Here is a 21,664-nt window from a genome sequence, read left to right on the forward strand (position 1 = left end):
ACCTAAATTCAGGTATCTGTTTTCTGGATCTGATTCCCACTCCAAATTCAGCTGACAGCTTGTGAGGTGGTCTTGTGGGCAGAGCCCCACACCTCTCAGCTATTCTCTCCCTCACCCTGGGAGGCAGGTACAAAGCACAGTGTCTCCTATTCTCAGTGATGGGTTTCAGTGTAGAAGAAGGGGCTGTCAGCCTGCACTGGCACTTCAGTGTGTTTTAAATCATAACATATACAAACAGCACAATAAATCCTAGGAAATAGAAAGCCAAATGGATAAGTCACCTGTCATTAGGACTGAAGCCTCTCTGAACTCCTGCTCTAGTGCCTTACATACTATAAAGTTCTGTCCATTCCTCAGGCAAGAGTCTGTAACTTGTGCATTAAAAATGAACAGCATTTCTAAATGGGACATCCCAAACCAATGTATTTGTGCTCTTGCCTCTGCAGTCCCAAAATTTGGTGACACAAGAAGGCATTTCCCAATGAACACTAGCTCCACTCCAGCAGTGTGCTCAGCAGGCATTCTGCCCAGAGGAGCAGCCAAAGGCTCCCCTGCCAGCTGGAAGGCACAGGGACAGGGAAAACTTTGGGCAAATTCAGCTCGGTCTAGGTAGGTTGTGCAAACTGTACAGGGGAGAAAAGGCCAAGTATAAGTACGTAATCATGAGTGAAGAGATCTGCCAAATGCTAACAAGTTTCTACCTGGCTTATTCAGTTCATTTTTTTTTTTTTTTGCCCAGTGCTCATAACCCAAATTCAAACTTCGAGGTTTCCTGCAAGTGATAATATACTGACTGCTCTCCTTCAGATTCTAGTGGCATTACAGTTTTCATGAAATTTTTCAAAGATGACTTAGGACCATACTTCTTCTCCTTTCCCATTTTGCAATACCTAAACCTTTTGCTTGACACTTTTGTTAAAAAAACAAAGTAGATGTACCGTATTAAACATTTAAGCCCCAATAATTAGTCTCAGTTCACAGCAAAAGGTAAGTGAAACTACCTGTATGTTCAGTTAGTAGCAAGTAATTCTGAATTTGCAAATTTGCCGGCAGTTTCATGTCAACTACCTGCCTGTCTATAGAAATACTCTCACCAACACATATGCAGGCATATGCAACAGTGTTGCAATTGCTGTTATTCACAATAAAATGTTCAGCCATCAGTTAACTGTGTCCTTTTCCTCCTAACAGCAATGGAAGAAAAACCTTCCAGATTATTTATTCGTATTTTCTTTCCTCCATTAGTTTCAATGAAGCTAAATGTTAAGTGCCAAAGCAGTTCCCAGCACAGTCTTCGTGCGCTGCTTCTCCTACTGACCGCTGTCTCAGTTGCAATTTTTTTTTCTGCCTTTCAGTGCTGAAACACCATCACCATAAAAATCCTATTTCGTGGGACTCCCAAATGTTAGAGCTGCCTCTCTTCACATGAATTTAACCTCTACTTTTTTGACATTTAATCACTTCTGTGACTAGTTTCAAGACCCACTGCAACTGTGTTCTCATCCAGGGAAGACACTATAGGGACATGGAAGAAAAGTAAAAAACAACCATCCTGTTCTATGTGAATGTCCTTGGTGATTGAAAGGGGGGAAACAAAGAAGACAAAAACTTGTAAGATTTTTAGCAGAAGGTGCAATCTTCCCTGGAAGCAAAACCCATCATTTAAAGGGAATGGGCTGTGTTTGACACTTTGCCTGCAGCTCCTGACGGGACCTTCCAACTGCTGAAATATGGAAGAGATATTTCAGAAGGGATGGTGGATTTGTAGCCTCTGTGTACACTCATTTTGCACAGGCCAAATTTCTCCTGAACAGCCACTGTTTATAAGCCACTTCTCAAATGACACAGGCTCTGGTTTGCTTAAAGTGCCAGCTATAAATGGAGGCTGCTTTGGAGCTCTTTCACAAGCAGATCAGTTTTCTCTCTGTGTGCCTTTGCTATTGTTTAAATCAGCAGTTTGGGCTCGAAACTCATCTTCCTCTCACCATCTTCTGTTTGATGTTGTGGAGCAGCCTGAGAGCACACAACCTGGCCTCCTTTGGGGTAACACCAAATAGGAAACTGCACTCCCAAAGTGCCTCGTTATCTCTAGGAAAGCTGTGGATGTTCAGTCCATGAGGAACAGCTAGAGCTGGCCAACAAAACCACCCTCAAAAGGGGGATGACAGGGGACTTGGCACCTACTGCTTTGTGCTACACCGAACTTCTCTGGAAATGCCTAAATTTTAAATTTTTTTCAAGGGGTATTAAAACCCAAGAACTATCTACTATTTCTTCCTATATTATAAATACCCTTCCATGACAAATGGGAATTTAATGACAGAGGAACAGCAGCTAAAAAGTAAGCTGAAAGGTAAATCCTGGTCCCACTGGAGTCCATGGAATAATTCATTTGCTTTTGACCTGGAAGGTCTCCACTCTTTTACCTGCCAGAAACAAATATACTCTGCAATAATTTCAGAAGGCAGTACATGAATCAAGGCCACACAAAACTATTGCTGTGAATGCATTTCACCCACACATTTTATAATTTTTTTCAAAACTGCCATTTTTGAAGGTAAATTTGGTTAAGACAAGAGTAGCTAACACAATCAAATGTAACTAATAAGAAAACAAAGCCCCCTTTTCTTGTCCTAGTTAATCAGCTGGACTCCCTTGATAGCCTGCAGACAGATAAGAAGGAGAAGGCAATTCCATAGGGAACCCAGATAACCCCCTATGGTAGGACCTTATGCCTACCTTAAAGTTGCCAAAGTTCAAACAAATTCTGTCTTTCCTTACCAGAAACTTAAAGGAAGCTACTCTGATACAAAAGAAGACAACTCTGTTTTACAGCTGCCTGCACAGGAACACCTGCCCAGGTGACACAAAGTCTCAGAGAAACACACACCATGTACACTGTGCATGCCAGCTCTGCCTGTGCCACCTTACAGGGACAGTCACACAAGGGGCTGCCCACAGCCTCTCCTCCTTCAGCTCCTGCACAGTGCCCAGGATGCCTGGGGAGCTCCCCTTGTCATGCTCAGCTGCATTTGTCAGTGGACAGGTCTGGTCTACACATAAACAAGTGATCATATAAACTCTGTGGTGGGGCCTGGACAAGAAGAGACGTCGTGGCTGCCCAGTCAGAAGGAAGAGATGTTCAGAAGTGTCTCTGTGTGAGCTGGAAGAGAAAGATGCAAGTAAGGGGCTACAACCATGGTGAGAAGCAATGCCAAGAGAGTGTCAAAATCTCAGGCTACCAGGTACTGGTGGATCTACAAACTCCACCGAACACTTGGCAGAGACCTCACTTTGATCTCAGACATGTTGTGCCAACACCCCCAAACAGAGAAAGCAAACCATACTGTATAGTAAAGAAAAGGGAAACAGATCATAGGTTCCTCGAATTATTTGGGTTGGAAGGGGCATTAAAGATCATCTCATTCCAACTTCCCTGCCGTGGACAGAGATATCTTCCACTAGACCAGGTTGCTCAAAGCCCCATCCAACCTGGCCTTGAGCATTTCCAGGGATGAGGCATCCACAGCTTCTCTGGGCTCCGGTGCACACCACCTTCACACTGAATGATTTCTACCTTATCTCTCATCTAAATCTGCCCTCTCCGAGTGTAAAGCCATTACTACATGTCTTTGTAGAAAATCCCTCTCCAGTTTTCTTGGAAGCTAAATTTCTTGCAGAATCCTGATTTCTGTCCCTGGAGTCCTGCACTGCAGAGCTGAAGAGAGGAAATGCAGAGTAGATCAGACAAGGGGGGAGAATGGAGGCATCTCCAGCATTGCCTGATTTTAAACAGATGTATTTCAGTCCAGGCTGTATGTCAAAGCTCACCAAATTCACTTCCGAATATCAGAGTCTCAGCCAAATTAAGACACAAATTTCTGGTCTCAGAGGTCTCTGCTAGCTGAATTGACCCAAGCACTGGAGAGGCAGCAGCAGAACCACCTAGTACTGCAATTAGGGGAAAGAAAAAGATGAAAGCAGAGCTAAACTTTTTTTAGTCACTGAAGAATCCCAGGGCAGAGAGAAATGGTGTGTGCACTATTAGACACTGAAAAATCCACAGTAAGAAAAGTGCCATGGAAAATGAGTTTTCATCAGCTCTGGACCTTACTAAGCTGCCTTGCTTCAGTCTGTGACACCAGGTGATGGAAACCTTGCCATGTACTTTGCTGCTTATTTTAGGAACTTCTTTTCAGCCTTGGGAAGAATATAGAAACTGCAGTTTTCTGCACAGCATTCTTGCCTGACATTTCCAGGAATGCTAGCCTCATTTCTTCCAGAGCAAAATACAATCTTATGGTGCCAGCCCGGTGTCATCTCTGTTGACATCTGGAGTTAACAGCCTGGAAAGTGCATTCTGGAGCTCTCCTTCACTGCCTGAAGCCTTTACTTCTCAGGGCGTCTTCCCTGACTTCTGCAAGTCTATCAGCTGCAGACAGCGCTGCCTGTGGTACACCTGCTGGCATCTGCTCCCACTGTTTAAGCACAAAGTCCCTTGCAGTCCTCTTACCCCAATCCTCTCACCTTTAGCAGGTCCCCTCCCATCAGAACTAACAGACTTCTGTGTAATCCACCAGGCCTGCAGCTGCTGAGTAGCAAGCAGTTGGGAATAAATCTGTCCCAGTGCATATTATTCAGAAGATTTTTCTTATGTGAAAGTTCCTGATCCACTGGAACTGAATGTTTGTGGAGCAGGAGGCTGCATAAGATGACCTCCAGAGTTCCTTGCCAAACTATGTGCTTCTACCAGTCCGAAAACTCCAGGAAATGCTGACTCTCACCAAAACTGAATTTCAGACAGCAGCGATCCCACAGGAGTTATTTTATACAGTATTTCCAAGTTGATAAAACTCTTGCACAGAAAATATACCAGCAAGAAACTTGTTCTGCTGGTTGGGTGTTCGTGTATTTATAGTTGCTGCTTTACCTGTAGACCTGAAAATAGTACTATCTACACATGGAGGAGCTGTGCAATGTAGGCAGCAAATTTCTTAGGCCAAGACATACAGTGTTGTCTTAAAGATATAATTTGTAAAGAACAAAAAAATCTGGTTTGGTTCTTAAGGGTTTTTTCATGACTTGGCAAATATGAATGTTTAAATACCATTTCAGTATTGGATGCTCACATCCAACAGACTGGGCCAATTGAGAGGACTTGAGGGAAAAATCTTCTATTTTGAAGTTCTTAAAAAACACAAGTTGTAAGAATGAGTAGTTCTTCAAACAAAAAGCAATTCTATTTGAAGTCAAATTCAGATAATCAAAGGGCCATCAAGCTGTAACCCCTGTAATTATCTTTCAAGAACAAGTGGCCAAGGCAGGCATTCAATGCTTGCCATTTTCTGGTAATGCAGAAGTCAACCAGTAAGATGAAGCCTCACATCCCTGAGCTGGAGCTTCCTCCATATTCCAAAGTCTCCTAGTAACATTGTCAGTTGAGCACTTGGCTTTGTGTCCTCTCACCTGTGCTTAGCTGCCATTTCAGACAGCAGTGTAAACTCTTCATGTGAACAAGAGCTGACATCTGCACTACTCGAGTTTATTCTGGCTCTAAATACATGTCCCAGTACAATCCATTTTTGATCTTTTTTAATTTTGGTCATGCTGAATGTTTGCATTGGCAAAGCCACTAGCAATGGCTAAAACTGAGGTTTAGACACCATGTAAATAAAGCTACAGAAAAGGATTGCTTGGAAATGGTCAGCAGACTGCTAAGGCCTAACAGATGTGCACTCCCTTAGGGCTTTCCCAGCTCCTTTCCTGTATCTAGCAGGTTTCCATAACTCTTTAACTTTTAAAGAGTGTGTGTTAATGGTGGAAGGAAGAGCGTAATGGAAATATCTTCCTTATACCCACCCCCTTGGAGAATTCCAAAGAACAAGTCATAGTATTTGGAAATGTAAATGCTTTGGAGAGCTACATCTTGAACAGAAAAGCAAACAAATATCTGGAACTTCTCAAAACCTACCAAAAATTCTTGACAGCATTCTGAAGGGCTCTGTGGGAATTCATGTGACCCATCTCCCTACTGTTCAGTGAAAAAGAGAAATGATTGCCAAAGGGATTTTTTTCCTCTGTGAAAAAATATCAAATTAGAAGCAAGGCTTTTCAGGTGGTTATCAAAACATGCAAGTGATTCTGATAAAATAACTGAGGTCAACATAGCTTGTGAGAATCTCTCACTGTGATAAGCACTACAAAGATTTTCAGGGAAAGCATAAAGGTGTTGGAAAAAAAAAGGCAAAAAAACCCCAACAAACTTAGGTACAATCAAACACAGAACTAAATAATAAAATCTTAAGCTCTGTCCTGATGGGGAAAAAATTAAAAAGGTAAACATCTTACTTTTAAAAACTAGACCTACTAGTTTTTAAAAGCACAGCTACTGCACTGTCTCGCTGCCAAACAGAATGAGTCCTATTCCATGCCTTGTAGATTTCCAGAAACCTGTTAGTATTTTCCTCCCAGGATAAGCTAAATTACTTATTGGTATTCTTGAAGGCGTTTGAGTATCACTGCCACTTGAGAACAGGACATATGGGGAAACTTCATCTGAGAATAAGAAATCTGGAACGCATCAACTGAATATTTCTTCTCTCTATGACATTTCCTCACGTTAATGATAGCTGGGAAAAAAGCCTTCACAAATTCCCCAAATCTCTGGGCAGCAAGCAGCTGCATCAGCCAATTTTTGGATTAGCTCCTTTCAGCTGTACTGGAGAAAGAGCCTAGGAAGAAAGGGGAGTGTCAGATGGGAAGTTACAAAGTTCCTTATGGCCTGAAAGTGGGGGAGCAAACTGAGATTTTTAGGGTTTATGATTATGCAGACTCAGAAATCAATTCTAATTCACTGAACTAGGTTCTAAAGGTTTTTTGGTACCACTGCCATGTGATTGCCATCATTCCTCATATGCTAAAACATTCCGAATCAGTTTTACAAATTTCTGATTTCCTTAAAACAAGCAAGAGCAGGCTGCAAAAGCAGCAAATTCCAGTTAAAAAAAAAAAATCACCAAAATCAAAGCTTAGTACAATCCCTGCTAAGGTGTTTAGTTTCTATAGAAACAAATGGCTATTTTATTGACTTTGTTACTCAACCTTGGGTACATTGAGATGTTAATTTGTTAAAAACAGCTCAATTGGCAAGGTGCAATCTCTTGGAACAGGTCGGTTAAACCCTGTCCAGAGGGAAGGCATGCAAGGCCGGCGGCAACGGGAGTCTCACAGCGTGGTGGCTTTTTATTCTGATACACCATCCACCTCGTGGTTAGTCCAGAAAAGAGAAGACTGAAAACGGACCGCTTCAAGAGATATAAATATCTGAAAGGAATGTGTCAAGGGGATGGTGCCAGACCCCTTTTGCTGGTGCCCGGCGCTAGGACGAGGACTAAAGGCCATAAACTGAAATACAAATTCCACCTCAACGCAAGGAAGAACTGCTTTACCCAGAGAGTGGCAGAGCACTGGAACAGGCTGCCCAGGGATGTCGCTCCCTCTCTGGACACACTCCAAACCCACCTGGACACGTTTCTGTGTCCCCTGCCCCAGATGACCCTGCCTTGGCAGAGGGGTTGGACTGGATGATCTCCAGAGATCCCTTCCAACCCTAATGATTCTAGGAACCTCCTTAAAAATTGGTGAAAAATCCCGGCTGCTGCAGGGAGGACTGACTAGAAATGCAACAAGAAACCCTGCTGGAAAGAACCGAGCCAGCACCGGCCGCGGAGAGCGGATGCCGACGGACGCTAGGCTTGAAGCACCTGCGAGCATCGGGGGAAATCCCTGGGCCCCCCACAGGGCATTCCTGGGACCAGCACACTGAGGCCTCACACCCCGCCACCCCCGCTTCCTCCCCAGAGCCGCTCCGGCCAAGAGGAAGCGGCTCCGCTCCCGCCCTGCGCCTCAGGGGCAGCCGCTCTTGGAGGGGGGGGAACTGAGAGCCCGGGGGAGGCACGTGGTGCTTTACGTCTCTCTCACGCAATGACGTCATAGCGTCCCGCCGCGAGGGCGACGCGCCGGGCCAATCGCTGGCGCGCTTAGTGGCAGGGGAGGGAGCCGCGCCCGCCAGTCAGCACGAGGCTTGCACGCGCGCCGCCGCGCGCACCGGTCAAGCCCCGCCCCTTCCCTGTCGCGGCGCACGGAGGGCGGGGGAGGGGGGAGGGAGAAGGGCCCGCTGGAAGCCAAGATGGCGGCGCGTGCGTGATCGCGGCGCGGGCCCAGCTCCGAGCGGCGCCGTTGCGGCCGTTCCGCCCCGCCCCGCGCCCGCAGCGCCGCGGCCCCCGAGAGCTCGAGACTCCGCCGGGCGGCCTCGAACCACCCCGGGGGAGGGACGGAGGCCGAGAGCCCCCTCCCCCGCTGCCCCCATTGTGTGCCCGGCCCCCGCCCGCCCGCCTCCCGCCGCCGCCGGGGGGGCACCGGCGCGGAACATGACCTCGATTCACTTCGTGGTGCACCCGCTGCCGGGCACCGAGGACCAGCTCAACGACCGGTGAGGGGGGGCGGAGGGGAGGGGCCCCCCGGGGGCGAGGGGAGGGGCCCCGGGGCAGCGGGGCCGGCCCGACCCCCCCTGCCGGGCCGCGGTTCCGCCGGGTCTCGGGGCGTCCCGCTCCGAGCGGCCTCTCCCGGCCGCCGCCGCCGCCAGGTTGGCCCCGCGCGGCGCTGGGGGCCGCGACCTTCGCCGCGGGCCCGGCGGGGGCTCCGGCCGGCCAGGGAAATCCCGGCGGCCGGCCGAGGAAGGGGGTTCCCGGGGATCCTTGGCCGAGGAAGTGGGTTCCCGGGGATCCCCGGCGGAGGAGCGAGAACGTGTCCATATTAATCAGGGATGGAGCGAGGCAGACAATGCGGATGGGGGATCGCGGTGTGTGAGAGAATGACGGGAGCGGGGATAAAGGCGGCAGCGCTGTCACACGCAGGGCCGGTGTGCGCTGCCTTCTCCTGCTCACCAACCGGGTGTTAGATACAAAAGGAGGCCCCATCTCCAAATCACTGATGATGTGCGGCTTGGCTGAGATGGGGATGACAGCTGCCAGCCTGGAAACCACTCAGCTAACTTTAATGTAGGATTGGGGGAGAGAAATTGCAGGCTGGGGAGAAACTGGAGTGCTTGGAGAGAAAATGAATCCGTGAACCAAATTTTCTTCACTGCTTGATGTGTATTTGACAGCTCTGTGTGGCTGTCAAATATTTCTTCTGTAGCAATTGCTAATGGTATGTGTAATAGCTTGCAAATTTCACTTCTGCTCTTTTATGTAGGAATTCTTAAAATCCAGTAACTTCATCTTTAATTTCTCACAATTTTATGTGTGAATAAATCGTGATCTTTATCATCACTGGATAGAAACCTTAAATGTTTTTACACTAAAAATAAATGTTATTTAATGATTCTAGACAATATTTGAATATTTTTAAGTCTTAAAAAGCATAAGCTCTTGGTTATACTCTCCTGGTTTTGATACTGCCAGTAGGTCAGGGTCCGACTCACTTCTCAGTTGTTTGTAGTTAGGTCACTTTTCCTAGACCTGTCTTTGCTGAGATGCCTCTTAAAACAGGTGAGGTTTGAGAGTGCATGATGAGGAAAATAGGTAGTTTTGAAGACAGAATTTCTGCCTAACTACACAATTTGTATGCTTACATAGGGAAGAGAAAAGATAAAGCAGATCCAAAACCTGAAGTGTGTTAGTGTGGAATATATTTTTTCCCTTAGCCTGATAATACGTTTTACAGAATCCTGCTTCCTAGGAGGCCCTAGTCATTCCTACGGGATTGAATTGCTTTCTCCATAGGTACTACATTCAATTTTGGCATAGACCATCTTCCTTTTGAGTGACAAACTGAGAGATGATGCTGTGCTAGGAGTTCTTCCACTCACTTGCACTGTTTTGGTTTGGAGTAAGATCTAGGGCTTTGAACTTGAAAGGACCCCAGTGGGTTTTCTTTTTTTTTTCTTTTTATGTTGATAGGCCCTTAGAAAACGTTTAGCATGTAATTATCACACTTTGCTCCAGGTGAGAGAGCTCATCTGTTTTTTCTTTAATGTTACCTCTTCTGTTGACATATTGATATGAAATACAAGTCCTTTTCAGTCTTCATAATTCTTTCTCGATGTTTTAAATTTTTTTCTTACCACAGCAGCAGCTCTTACAACTACTATTTGATACTGGAAGCTTCAAAATGTGTGGTATTTAATATATGGAGAAAGCTGCAGAAGTGCTGTTAAGTAGTGACTATTCTGAAAAATCAAGTGACTCCTTGATCTGAGCTGCAAGTCAGAAATTCCGACTTCGTAAACGCAATTTTACTAAAAGTGCAGTAGCTGTGTATCAGAAGCTGTAATGCAGTGAAATCAGAATGATTCATAAATAGGGTTGAGGAACACACATATGTGCTGGAAATGCCAGTTCAATTTTATCATTTTTAGCATTGCTGCTTATTACTATTCTGTCAGTGTAGATCAAGATCTAGATAGCTTAATAAATTCTCATACATGTACTCATAGAAGTTAGTATCTTGGAACATCTTGTGTTTCTGTGATGTTTCTTTCCTCTCTCACTTTGTAGGCTTTTTTGAGTCTGTGCTGCAGCCAGTGGTCAGTCAGGGTTTCTTTCTGTCTGTATTCTGAATGATAGTTGTTTCTCAAAATCAGATTTTGGGATCATGATTCTGCCTTGTATGCTTTCAGTAGTGGATTGGTGTTTTGCATCGAAGGAATAATCACTTAAAACACAAGGCATTTTTTGGTGCAATCCTTGTGTGTCCAGGATACAGGACACTGTTGAATTTTTGTAATGAAGTATTTGATATATTATGCTTAATTACCAATGTGGATATATGAAGGCAGTGAAGTGTTTTTTGAAACCATCCTTCTCCTGAAGTATTGCTCTGCTCTTAAGTAGTCGACAAAATGTGAGGAAGTAGTTTTTTCCAGTTTGGTTCAGTGCATTTTTTCTCATTTTGTTCTACAGTTCTTACTAGGTTTTCTGTGTAATTTGTTATCATGCTTATTTATGCAGCAACTGTGAAAATGGTAAAGCATTTCAAAGAAAAGAGGAGAAAGTAACTGTAGAACCACAATTAATCAGAGGACTCTTGAGCACATCTACTCATCATCTGAAAATACTTCTTAGCTAGTGTTTCTGAAAATGTAGGTTAATATTGTACCTTGATGGTAATTATTAGTCGTCTCTCAAATAAGCTGAAACAGTGTTGACTTCTTCACTCAGATGTCTGGGAGCTGGTGACACTGAAGAGAGTTCACAGAGGACAAGGTCATGCTTAATTTTGTAGTTGTATTAGGATTCATCTTTTGAAATGGATACTAGGCTAAGCTTTTGTTAGGATGAACTGAGGTAGCTAAGGTTTTTCTGGTAAGTTTATTAAGGAATTTAAGTAACTTGGAATTTTTTCCCCAAGCAATTTGTTGTTTGCAGACTGAATATGAGGAGTTAAATGGGAGAAAAATTCAGTATGGCCTGCAGTTTGAGAAACAACTCCTCAGAGTATTTGGGATGTAAATAATTAATGACTTTAATATTTGAAAAAGAGATGTCCAGCTTCTGTTGCAGTGGGTGTTAGGTATATTTTGTCGATTATCCACCTCTTTCAGAGTTGGAAACTTTATGCTTTGTGAAGGACGTTTGACACAGTTTCATAAATAAGTTAATCTCAGTAAATTCTTAGTATATTTCTTAATTTTATATTGGGTTAGGAAGTGGGTGTAACCATGACAAATAGCCTTTTCTTGGCTGTTATGAAACCTCACAGAAGCAGTTTAACTTGCTGCTCTGGGGAAGGAGAAGGGGAGTCTTTCACCTTACATAAATGGCTTTCCGTACATGAACTAACCTTCAGGGACAGGATTCATCTCAAAGCTTTGACTTTGTTTTTACCTTGTACTAAGAAAATTCTTGTCAGCTAAACCATTTAAGTCTTAGCACAGAGTAATTTTTGAAGTGGTCCTTGACACAATGTTAAAATGCGGTCTTTTCCCACCTCCTGAAGAGGAGATGTAATGAATTTGGTTAAATAGAGAGTATTCTGAATATGAGTGTTTAGAAGTGTCATGTACTAAGTTTTCTGGCAGTAACATCCTTGAAACCAGTAGCACACCTGAGAAAAGTTAATTTGAAGCTTCAGTGAGTCTGTATGTAGAGTCATCTTTGGGGGAAGAAAGGATTATCTCGTTCTTTACATGACTCTGTTTTCCCTTAATAATACATTCAGTGCTTGTCTCTGTTATTTGAATGTTACTTACTTTAGGCCGTGCCTGAACTGAAAATTTAAGTTGTGTACTTTGCAGTGCCTGCATTGTTTGCATTCTCTGATAATCAATTTATGTGGAAAAAAATACCTAGCAAGAACATACCATTTTAATCTGCACATCAATTTAAGGTACTGTGCAAGTGATCAGTGGGTATGTGGCTGCTACTCTGGCAAAGGCCACCCCCCCTTGCATTTGCTGATGAGCAAATCTGTTAAAAATCTGAAGCAGATGTTGCTGGAAAGAGCTGGCCTGGGGTGTGGTGTGGCTGTGCAGGGAGCCAGCAGGGATGTGGAGCTGCTGTCTTGGCCCCACATGTCTGCAGCAGCCAGAGGGAGGGAGGGAGAGCTCCTGATAATGCAGGTGTTAAAGTGATAATGCACGACCTGAGCCCCCTCTGCTACGTCCACAGGCGTGCTGGGACAGTCATGTCCTCCTATGAAAAGGAAGGCAGCCTGAGCATGAACTTCTCTGCTGTTATTTATGTGTGATCTGAATTGCTGCCCCAAGCTGGGGAAAAGAAGGGATTGACTGATGTGTGCTTAAATAGAGAATCTGCAATTTTTGTGCAGATAATGCAGTACTTCTTTTAGATTAAGTGATTTATTTTGGTGTGGTTTAAACTCTTCCTAATCTACTTTAGCAAAAGTGGAGGTAGCTTGCCTGAAACAGGAGTAGATGGTTTAATTACTGGGAATCCAACTGAGTTACAGCTGCTTGATAAACTTTAGTAACAGGCAAAGTGTTGAACTTGGTTTAAGGATTAATTTCTTGAAATCATAGCCAAATTTAGATTGTCCCCTTTCAGAAGAGAAGGAGGGAACAGTATGACTGTCATGACATTATTATTATCATGAGACTCTGAGTTGGAAACAGTTTTTTAAAAATAAATGGTTTGGCTGCCTCAAAAAATTTGCACCACCACTGTGGTAATTAGAGTGTTATAGGATTCGCATGCAGCAGTACATTAAGATTTGATCTTACTTAGTATTGTTACTTAAGAACAATAATTTGGGAAGGTAATCATCAGAATTTACAGTGTCTTATTGAACATGGAAGGTTACTTTTACATAGGCATGTAAAGGTGTTGTAGGCCTTTCTGGACTTTGTTCTGCCAGGGTCCTCTTCTGATTACAGTTGCTTGCTATACCCCAGATGCTGCTTTTTAGAGAGTACAGATGTAATTGTCTGTGAATGTTCTTGCTGAAACTTCCCTGAGATGTTGTAAGTCAAAGTAATTGCTCTCTTCTGAAGGCGAGGTTTGTTTTCCCCACCTCTTCCCTTGCACTAACTGGAAGTTTCTGATCCCATAGGAAACTGACTTCAGTTGCTGAAATGATATAAAGATAGCCCTGATAAAGTGAAGGAAACACAATTTAGTGCATTAAGAAGTTGAGCTGGTTTATCTCCTTGTTGGGTGCACATCAGAATATTTTGAAAAGTGCTGCAGGAGGGAGAGTTGGTAGTGAAGAACGGGGAAGAGGAAGCAGGGTTGAGTTCCTTCCATTTTGAAAGCAGCAAGTTTATTTTGGCTACTGTAATGTGAAACTGTACTGTGAATGTGATCTGGGCTGAGAGTAGTTGTGACTTGTCACAAGGAATTTAGTAAAATAGTAATTGGGGCACGAATGTTGCTTCCTTTTTTCCTTCTCAAATCATATATAAGGTTTGAGCAGATATGTTGGACCAATGATAAAGTAAGACTAATGGGCTAAGATATTGCTGTATTGTAAGGTTGGCACTGCAAGTCAAAGCTGTCAGAGAACAAAATTCTTGATTCTAAGAACAGTAAGAATTTATGCACTAAATATTTGCACGAAATAGTTATAAAAGTTAAAAACTATAAACAATAACATACATTTGAGGTAATTTCTGGTATAGTATGTATTTATGAAATATTCTGATTGCCACATAGGATGTTTGTCAAATTTGTGATTCAATCAGAAAATAGATGTGAAGGGTATGACACTTTCTTAAATTATCTAAAATAGATAACTGTTCAGTACACAATTTTATTTACATGAAAAATGACTTGACACTTGAGGAAAAACAACCAAGGATGTACTTTAGGAAAAACAACTAAGGATGTACTGCAAACTGCAATGTGTTGTGGCTGCCTTTTTACAGTGCTGGCACAGTTAATCATTTGTGACTTAAATTATTATGTATTATGTATTTGAAACTTGTAAGAAGAAGAGAAGGGGGTTCAGGGTATTTTATTTTAGTGATTACACTAGCAGTTATCTAATTTGCAGTTAAATTTGCAAGATGCTTAGTGTAAAAGCTGCTGTTTTGTCTTTCTCTGCATCATCAGCCATTTATGCAGGGAAAAACATATACAAAGAATCTACTTGTGCTTTTCAGTTGTACAGACATTTTTTAACCCTGAATTCATTGAAGTCCACTAAGGATTTGGCTCTTAGAAGCAACTCCACATAGGAGACTGTGCTAGTTGGCATCTGTATGTGCCCCAGAGAAAGCGTGAAGACAAGACCTGGTTGCAGTAGTTAGTGGATTTTAAATTGAGAGGAACAATTTGGAGAAAAAAGATGTTGAAATAAAGGCACAGATCTAATTTTCATGGTGCACACATGTATTTTGTCCAAAACCTTAAGCCTGACAGTTTAAGTGAGGATGACACAGCATTAGTTACTCCACTACAGGAATAATTATATGAACTTCAGATTTTATTTGCTCTTTCTGGCATAGAACTATTTTGACAGTAAACTCCGTGCTCTGTTTCTGAAAGTCTTTCTGTGCTTAAAAAACGCAGTTCATCAAGACTGCTTTCCTTTCTCTTACCCTTCCTCTCTAGAGAAATTAGTATTTTGCTTCAATTTAAATAAGTTTTTTGTTTTATATGGGAGAAGTTTTTTGTTTTATATACCTCACTGATACAAAGGTGTGAAGTTTGACAATTGTAAACAGTTGAAACATACTGTAAACCTAAATAGAAAGGTTAAGGTGGGAGCACTGGTCATCTGCATGTACATAAACCTGCCAGTTTGATTCCAGGTGAGGAGTGATGTAACCATTGCATTTGCTGTCTTTGCTCACAAGTCTCACTGCTACACCCAGCACTTGTCAGGGGAATTTCTCATATGCTTCACCGACTCAGCAAATCCTAGGTACTGCACTGGAAAGTGCAGTGTGTTTTACAGCAGCAATCCATGTTGGTACAGTGAATATTCAGCATCCCAACTTGATTATTTTGTTGCAGTTCTAAAAATGATTTTTAGTGCAGCATTTCATGGTTCGTAATCCCAGGCCAGTTGCTGTTGAGATGATTTCTCAAATTGCTTACATCCACAGTGGAGATGAAATGTGTATTTTCTGCAGTGTTGTTTCGGACAGCTTTTCATCATTGAACTGGTCACTGAATTTTATCAGAAAAGATGCCTGAAGATATTTTGGTCTCATCTTTCTGATTTAGTTTTTACATTATGGTGTTTTATTAAATAGTGCAGAGTAAAAAACTTTGAAAACATTTCCATGACTAGTACTATTTTGGACATTAGCTGCGTTGGGATTTCTTTCTATCATTGTTGTTTTATTGCCAGCCATGAGGTCTGCCAGTTTGATTTGTGACAACAGTAGTGTAATGCAGCAGATGAAGGTACCAAGGCTGCTGGAGATCTTACAAAATTTGTCTTCAGCAAAAAAAGGCCCAAAAACCCAATCCACATTCGAGAGAGTGTGGTTTTTGTTTGTCAAATGAATCAGTTCAAAATATCTCGAATAGTCAAGGGTGATTATACCCATGCAGCTGTAGTTTCCCTGTTAGTTATAAGATAGCCCAGAAAGAAACTGTTCTGTACTCAGGTCTTGCTGGTGTTACTTTCTGCAGCGTTTGCCACGATCTCTAATTAAGCTGGATGCTAATTTTGTCTTTTTTTTTTCTATGTGTGATAGAATTTGATTACTTTAATCCAAACCTGTGATAAAAGAGCATTTAAAAATTTTGCTTACCATCTTTTATTATGTTTCATTCTCTATTATCCATTATGTTTCCTCAACCTCTCACCTTTTTCACCTTTGGGATGGATTATCTCTATAGGTAGGGAGTTCTGATATAGTGAAGTGGATCTTGATTGGGATCTCCAGATTCTACTGAAGATTGTAATTTCACTATGTAGGTGTCAGTGTGGAGTCTGACATTGACTTAATAGAAACAAATGTTCGTGCTGCAGCATTTTTCCAAAAACTGAACTGGAGAATAAATATTTGCCTATGGGAATAAAGTTGAATGTAGGCCTTACTCTGTTGTTGTTTGAAGCCATTGGGGTCTGTTACTTCCTTCAGTAAGGGGGGGTATCAGTTTAATTCCTTGTTCATTTTGCAAAATTAATTTTCTTAAAAGTGTTTCTGTATTTATTCTTTAATTTATGATATGAAATTTTTGCTATTCTCTATCTGACCTGAAAATGATCAGAACTGCATTTTTTTTCTCTCTCTCTAGTAAATATCAAGATATGTTCTTCTGAAGAGAATTTATGGCTTTTAATCCATTTAATATTTTTTTAGTATAAGTGAGTTATTGTTGTCTGATCTTTAATGAAGATCTTTCTTAGGTTGTTGGAACTCTTTTATTCAGCTTTGACCACAGTATACTATTAACAGCAATTTTTCTTTTCTCATTTTCCATTTTTTTAAGTCACTGTATACACAATTCACTGACTTTAACAAAAGTCTCTGGAGCAGTAATTTAAAAGCACTTAAACCTTCAGTGATACAGATCATAACATCTTGTAATTGTGAGGCAGATTGGGTAGGCAGAAGGTAATACAGCAAATAATATGCCCTGCTCCTTGTGGGAAGGCTGGGGACTAACAGCCTGGTTTGCTGGAATGGCCCAAGTTTGTTTTTTTCTCTTGTGGTGCAGAATCTGTATCTGGCAAGATGTTTACCTGAAGTAATATGGCCTTAGGCAAAATGTGATGCAGGAGTACTCAATGTGCTGCTTCACGAGTTCTAGGGGAACCAAAACACTGCTTACACTGAGGGAGGCACCTGGAGTTTCATGGCCGGGCTGCTGGCAGATGGAAGAAAGAATCTTTTTTTCTGGCAGTGCAAAAAAGTATTGGGATTGGCTGTGCACCTCAGAAGCTGGGGTTTCTTTTGAGGTATTTTTCCTGCACTGTGCATTGGACGAAGTGATTTGGCTGCTTGTTTTTCTGTGTGGTGCTTGCTCTTCACTCTTTATTCCAGGCCTCAGTCTGTTCTGTGTAAATCAAAGATATAGTGCCTGAGAGAAGGGTTTTGAAGATTTTTTTTTTTAGTGGTCTTCCAGAGCAGTGTGAGGAGGAGGTCTGGTATTTAAAAGGCAATTTTTAGCAGATTTGAAAAAGTGACGTGCAGATAATACTGTGATGTCAGAGTTTTTGTTGAATACTTCAAGGCTTGGAATTGGAGGAATTGGCAAGTATAGGACTGGACATGCTAAGAGATCTTTCTCTGTTGCTAAAACTAATTCAGAATGAGAATAAGGTTGTTGGACTTCTTAGCAAAGCAATTAGAATTCAGTTCTTGTTTGTGCTTTGTTTTTAACAAAATCACTTGTACAAAATATACAATTGCTTTTCTCTAGTCAGGACACAAAGTATTTAATAATGTGACAATTCTTACTTTTAAAAATATTTTTATAGCATTTGAGTGCTGTAATAAAAGGCCATTTTCCAACTTTGCACAAAGTGATCACAGCTCTCAAAAGCTTAGAGCAAAGGAAAATTGTGAAGAGATGGTTTGGGTTCCTGCAGTAGCCTCAGCTGGGACTAGAACCTGGCTCTCCAGGCTTTAAGCTGGTATGCTGGTAAATTCACAGCCTCCCTGGTGGCTCATAGTGAACTCCTGAAGGAGCATTAACAATCTTATCACAATGGGACACAAAAGGTTCTATGTTTTCCAGTGACTGGATTTTAATTTTGATAGCATTTTTAAATGGAATCACTACAGCAATGTTCTGACTGTAAAAATAGGATTTTTTCCTTTCTTTGCCTTAATGGGGGTCTTTTAATTTTCACTCATTTTAGTTAAGTATACAGCTTCCTAGCTGTATTTTGATAGATAGCATTTTTTTGTTGTTCAGTGTAGGAGCACTGCTCATGCTATTATCACATGTATTTTTCAAGTATTCTTGAATTTAAAACCATGGGGTTCTAAATTCCCGTTATTCGTATTTTAGTATCACAAGAGGATATACTTCCTAAAATGATGCATGGTTAAATAGTTTAAAACCTTAATTGTTTTAAGATTCAGCAGTCACCCAACTGAGTTTGTTGATCCAGTTGTTTAGCTGTTGTGGTGTTCTGGCTAAAGAAATAGCCTTTTGCTCAATGTTAAATAAAACAGCTGCAAGGACTTGGTGCAGTTGAACAGAATGTGGGACCACAAAATGATGTTTTGTTGCATTCTGCACCATAGAACATATTTCTGTCTGGATTTGCAAACAATACTTTTGGAAATCTACTGCCAAGAAGGCCCTCAGATTGAGTCTGACTCCTCCTCCTGTCATGTATTTTTCTATCCACCCCACCCCAGAAACAGCACTAGGTGTTTAGGCAACTTGTAGCTATAGATCTACTTCACTACCAAATCCTTTAGATAATGTGCTAAATAACATGTAGGCATGCTGTAACTCCTCTGTGGCAGGCCTGTCTGGATCATACCATTTGTGGTTTCTTCCACTGAGTATTCAGACTGATAACTACAGGTTTTTTTCAGAGAAGAGGCTATGCTGTTTCATAGCTTATGGGTATTTGCTTATATTTTGCAAAAAGTATGATTGACTTTTGGAATTGATGATTCCTCTTGAGCTAGGTTGTGGCTGTCCTCTGCCCTGTGGTGTGGGGTTGTGGTTCTGGTTGGTTTTTTTTTTTTGTTTTTTTTTTTTTTATTCAGAGGGGCACATAAATCTGAGGAAAGGCTGTAAATAGATTCTGAGCTAGAAGAACCAGTTGCCCAGCTTAAGAATTCATTGGTAGTTAGAGGCATTTCACAAATTCTTCAGGTGTCTGCCCCTGGTCTTGCTGTTCCTGCTAAAGAAACAGAGTACTTCCAGCTGGATATTTAAGTACCTGTGATTTTTTTTACTGAATGTGCAACTCTGACATTTTCCTGACTCATTGGTGTAACTTTTTTCCCCGTGCCACTGACCTTAGACAATTCTGTAGAGCAAAACATGAACTGCTAGCTTTTCGATGGCAAATCCCCTCCTTTTGCTGCTGTGCTTTTAAGTCAAATGTGTGGAGATCACATCCTGAAAATATTAAGTCCTCAGTATCAGTTGCAGAATGGCTGAGGTTGGCTGGATATCATCTGGTCCCATTCCCAGGCAGAGCCATCTGCAGCTGGTTGCCCAGGACTGTGTTCAGATGGCTTTTCAATAACTCTCAGGGGTTGAGCCTCTACAATCTCTCTGAGCACCCTGTGTGAGTGGTCACACTCACATCAAAGAAAGTGTTTCTTGATGTTCAGACAGAACTTGTATTTTGGTGTGTGTCTGCTGTCTCTGGTCCTGTCCCTGGGTGCCACTGGAAAGAGCCTGGCTCTGTCTCCTTTACTGCCCTTGCTTTAGATGTTCATATGTGTTGATAAGATTCCTTCCCCCCTCCAAGCTTTCTCTTCCCTAGGCTGAAGTCCCAACTCCCTCAGCCTTTCCTCCTGTGAGAGATTCTCTAGTGCCTTAATCATTTTTGTGTCCCTTTGCTGGGCTCTGTCCGGTATGCTCATGTCTCTCGTCATGAGCCCAGGTCTGCAGATGTGGCCTCATGAGTGCTGAATAAAGAGAAGAATTTTCTGTCTCAGCATGCTGGCAATATTTTCTCTATTGCAGCAAGAATACTGCTTGCCTTTGCTGCAAGGCATGTTGGCTCATGTTCAGCCTGGTGGGCACCAGGACTTGCAGGTCCTTTTCTGCCACACCGTTGTTCTCCAGCTGGACAGTCTCTGGCGTGTGGTTGTTCCTGCTGAGGTGCAGGGAATTGTGCCTTGCCTCCCTTGGTTGTTGTGATCATGCTGTGTTCTGTGCGTGTCCACCAGTCCTCGCAGTTGGGTGCCATCAGCAAACTTGTGAGGATGCCCACTGCCCCATCATGTGGGTTGTTAATGAGGATGTTGAGCAGGACTGAGCCAGTAGTGACCCGTGGGGCACACAGCTTGTCACTGGCCTCCAGCCAGACCTTGTGGCACTAATCATCAGCTCTGGACCCAGGAGTTCAGATAGTTTTTGGTTCACCTCACTGTCTGCTTATCCAGCCTGAACATGAGCGGCTTCTGTGTGAGCATTTTGTGGAACACAGCACTGTAAGCCTTGCTAGGCAATGTACACTGCTCTCCCCTTGTTCATCTATACAGTGATATGAAATCTGCCTTTTTTTCTTAGAACTAGAACTAAAATACACGTCCTACTTTTGCTAATTTTTCTTGTCATACTTTAACCTTCTTGTGGGCTATCTTATACCCAGCTTAGGTCATTATCTACATCAGTGTTGTTGTATCATGAAGTAGTAATGGTCTACTGTTAGAGAATTTTCATTCTGCAATCACTGAAGACTTTTCAGTGACAGAAAGCTGTTTTCAGGACATTCATTTGTTTGATCTTTGCCATATTAGCATTCTACTGCAGATTACAGATTCAGCACAGTGTGTTACCATTGTTCCAGAGAGAACTATTAAGTGATTAGAACTACCTTTATCAACCAAACTGACAATCCCACAAAATAGGAAATAAAGTTTGGGAGCCATGTTCTATAAACCTATGTTGGCTGATACCATGAAATACAAGAACAGCTGTTCAAGTCAGACAAGAAGTCCATCTTATTTTCCTCCTGTTTGTGACAGAGACCACTGCTAGATTAACAGGAGAACAGTATTAGAATAGGGCAGACATACAGTGATGCTTTTACAACTTCTGAGAATTTGCAGCTTAGGAATTTCCTGAGCAATAGGTGTTGGTTTAGTACGTAATAATCAAGTAGTCCTAATTTATAATTCCTGAAATGTGGAGGGGACACAGTGTAAGCCATGGTTCCCCTGATTACTGACTGAGTAGAGCAATGGGTTTCTTTGTCATCTAGTTCATTTCAGTGATCTATGTATTACAGCCTAAACACATTATCCCACTACCCTGCTGAGTAGTATTGGTTACCTTGGAGCCTGTTATTTTGTACTTGTGCTTGGGATTTCTTTTTTTTTTTCCTTCTTATGTGCATTACTTTATTTTCTACAAATAATCTTATTGCCTGCTTTTGTGTGGTACTTTAGCATTTGATTTTATGGATTCTCCCCCCTTTCTAGCCAGAATGACTTAAAGCACACTGTAAATCTTCATTTATTGCAGTAGGAGAAAGGTGTAGCTGTGGAAGGCTGCCTCCTTGGAAGCTGCTCTCTAATGTTTGAGATGGCAGT

At 42.2% G+C, this 21,664-nt stretch overlaps 1 protein-coding gene across 1 annotated transcript in view; it reads left to right on the forward strand.

Annotated features, from left to right (window-relative positions):
• Nucleotides 1-8,164: 8,164 nt before the first annotated feature.
• Nucleotides 8,165-21,664, forward strand: part of UBR5 (ubiquitin protein ligase E3 component n-recognin 5) — an 83,676-nt gene continuing 70,176 nt past the window's right edge. Inside the window, exon 1 of the mRNA XM_063389920.1 lies at nucleotides 8,165-8,491. Within this exon, the coding sequence (XP_063245990.1) occupies nucleotides 8,430-8,491 (62 nt within the window). The 5' untranslated portion in view covers nucleotides 8,165-8,429. The remainder of the gene's footprint in view (nucleotides 8,492-21,664) is intronic.

The sequence above is a fragment of the Prinia subflava genome, chromosome 1 (genome assembly GCF_021018805.1).
Source record: "Prinia subflava isolate CZ2003 ecotype Zambia chromosome 1, Cam_Psub_1.2, whole genome shotgun sequence".
In the NCBI taxonomy this organism is placed as follows: Eukaryota; Metazoa; Chordata; class Aves; order Passeriformes; family Cisticolidae; genus Prinia; species Prinia subflava.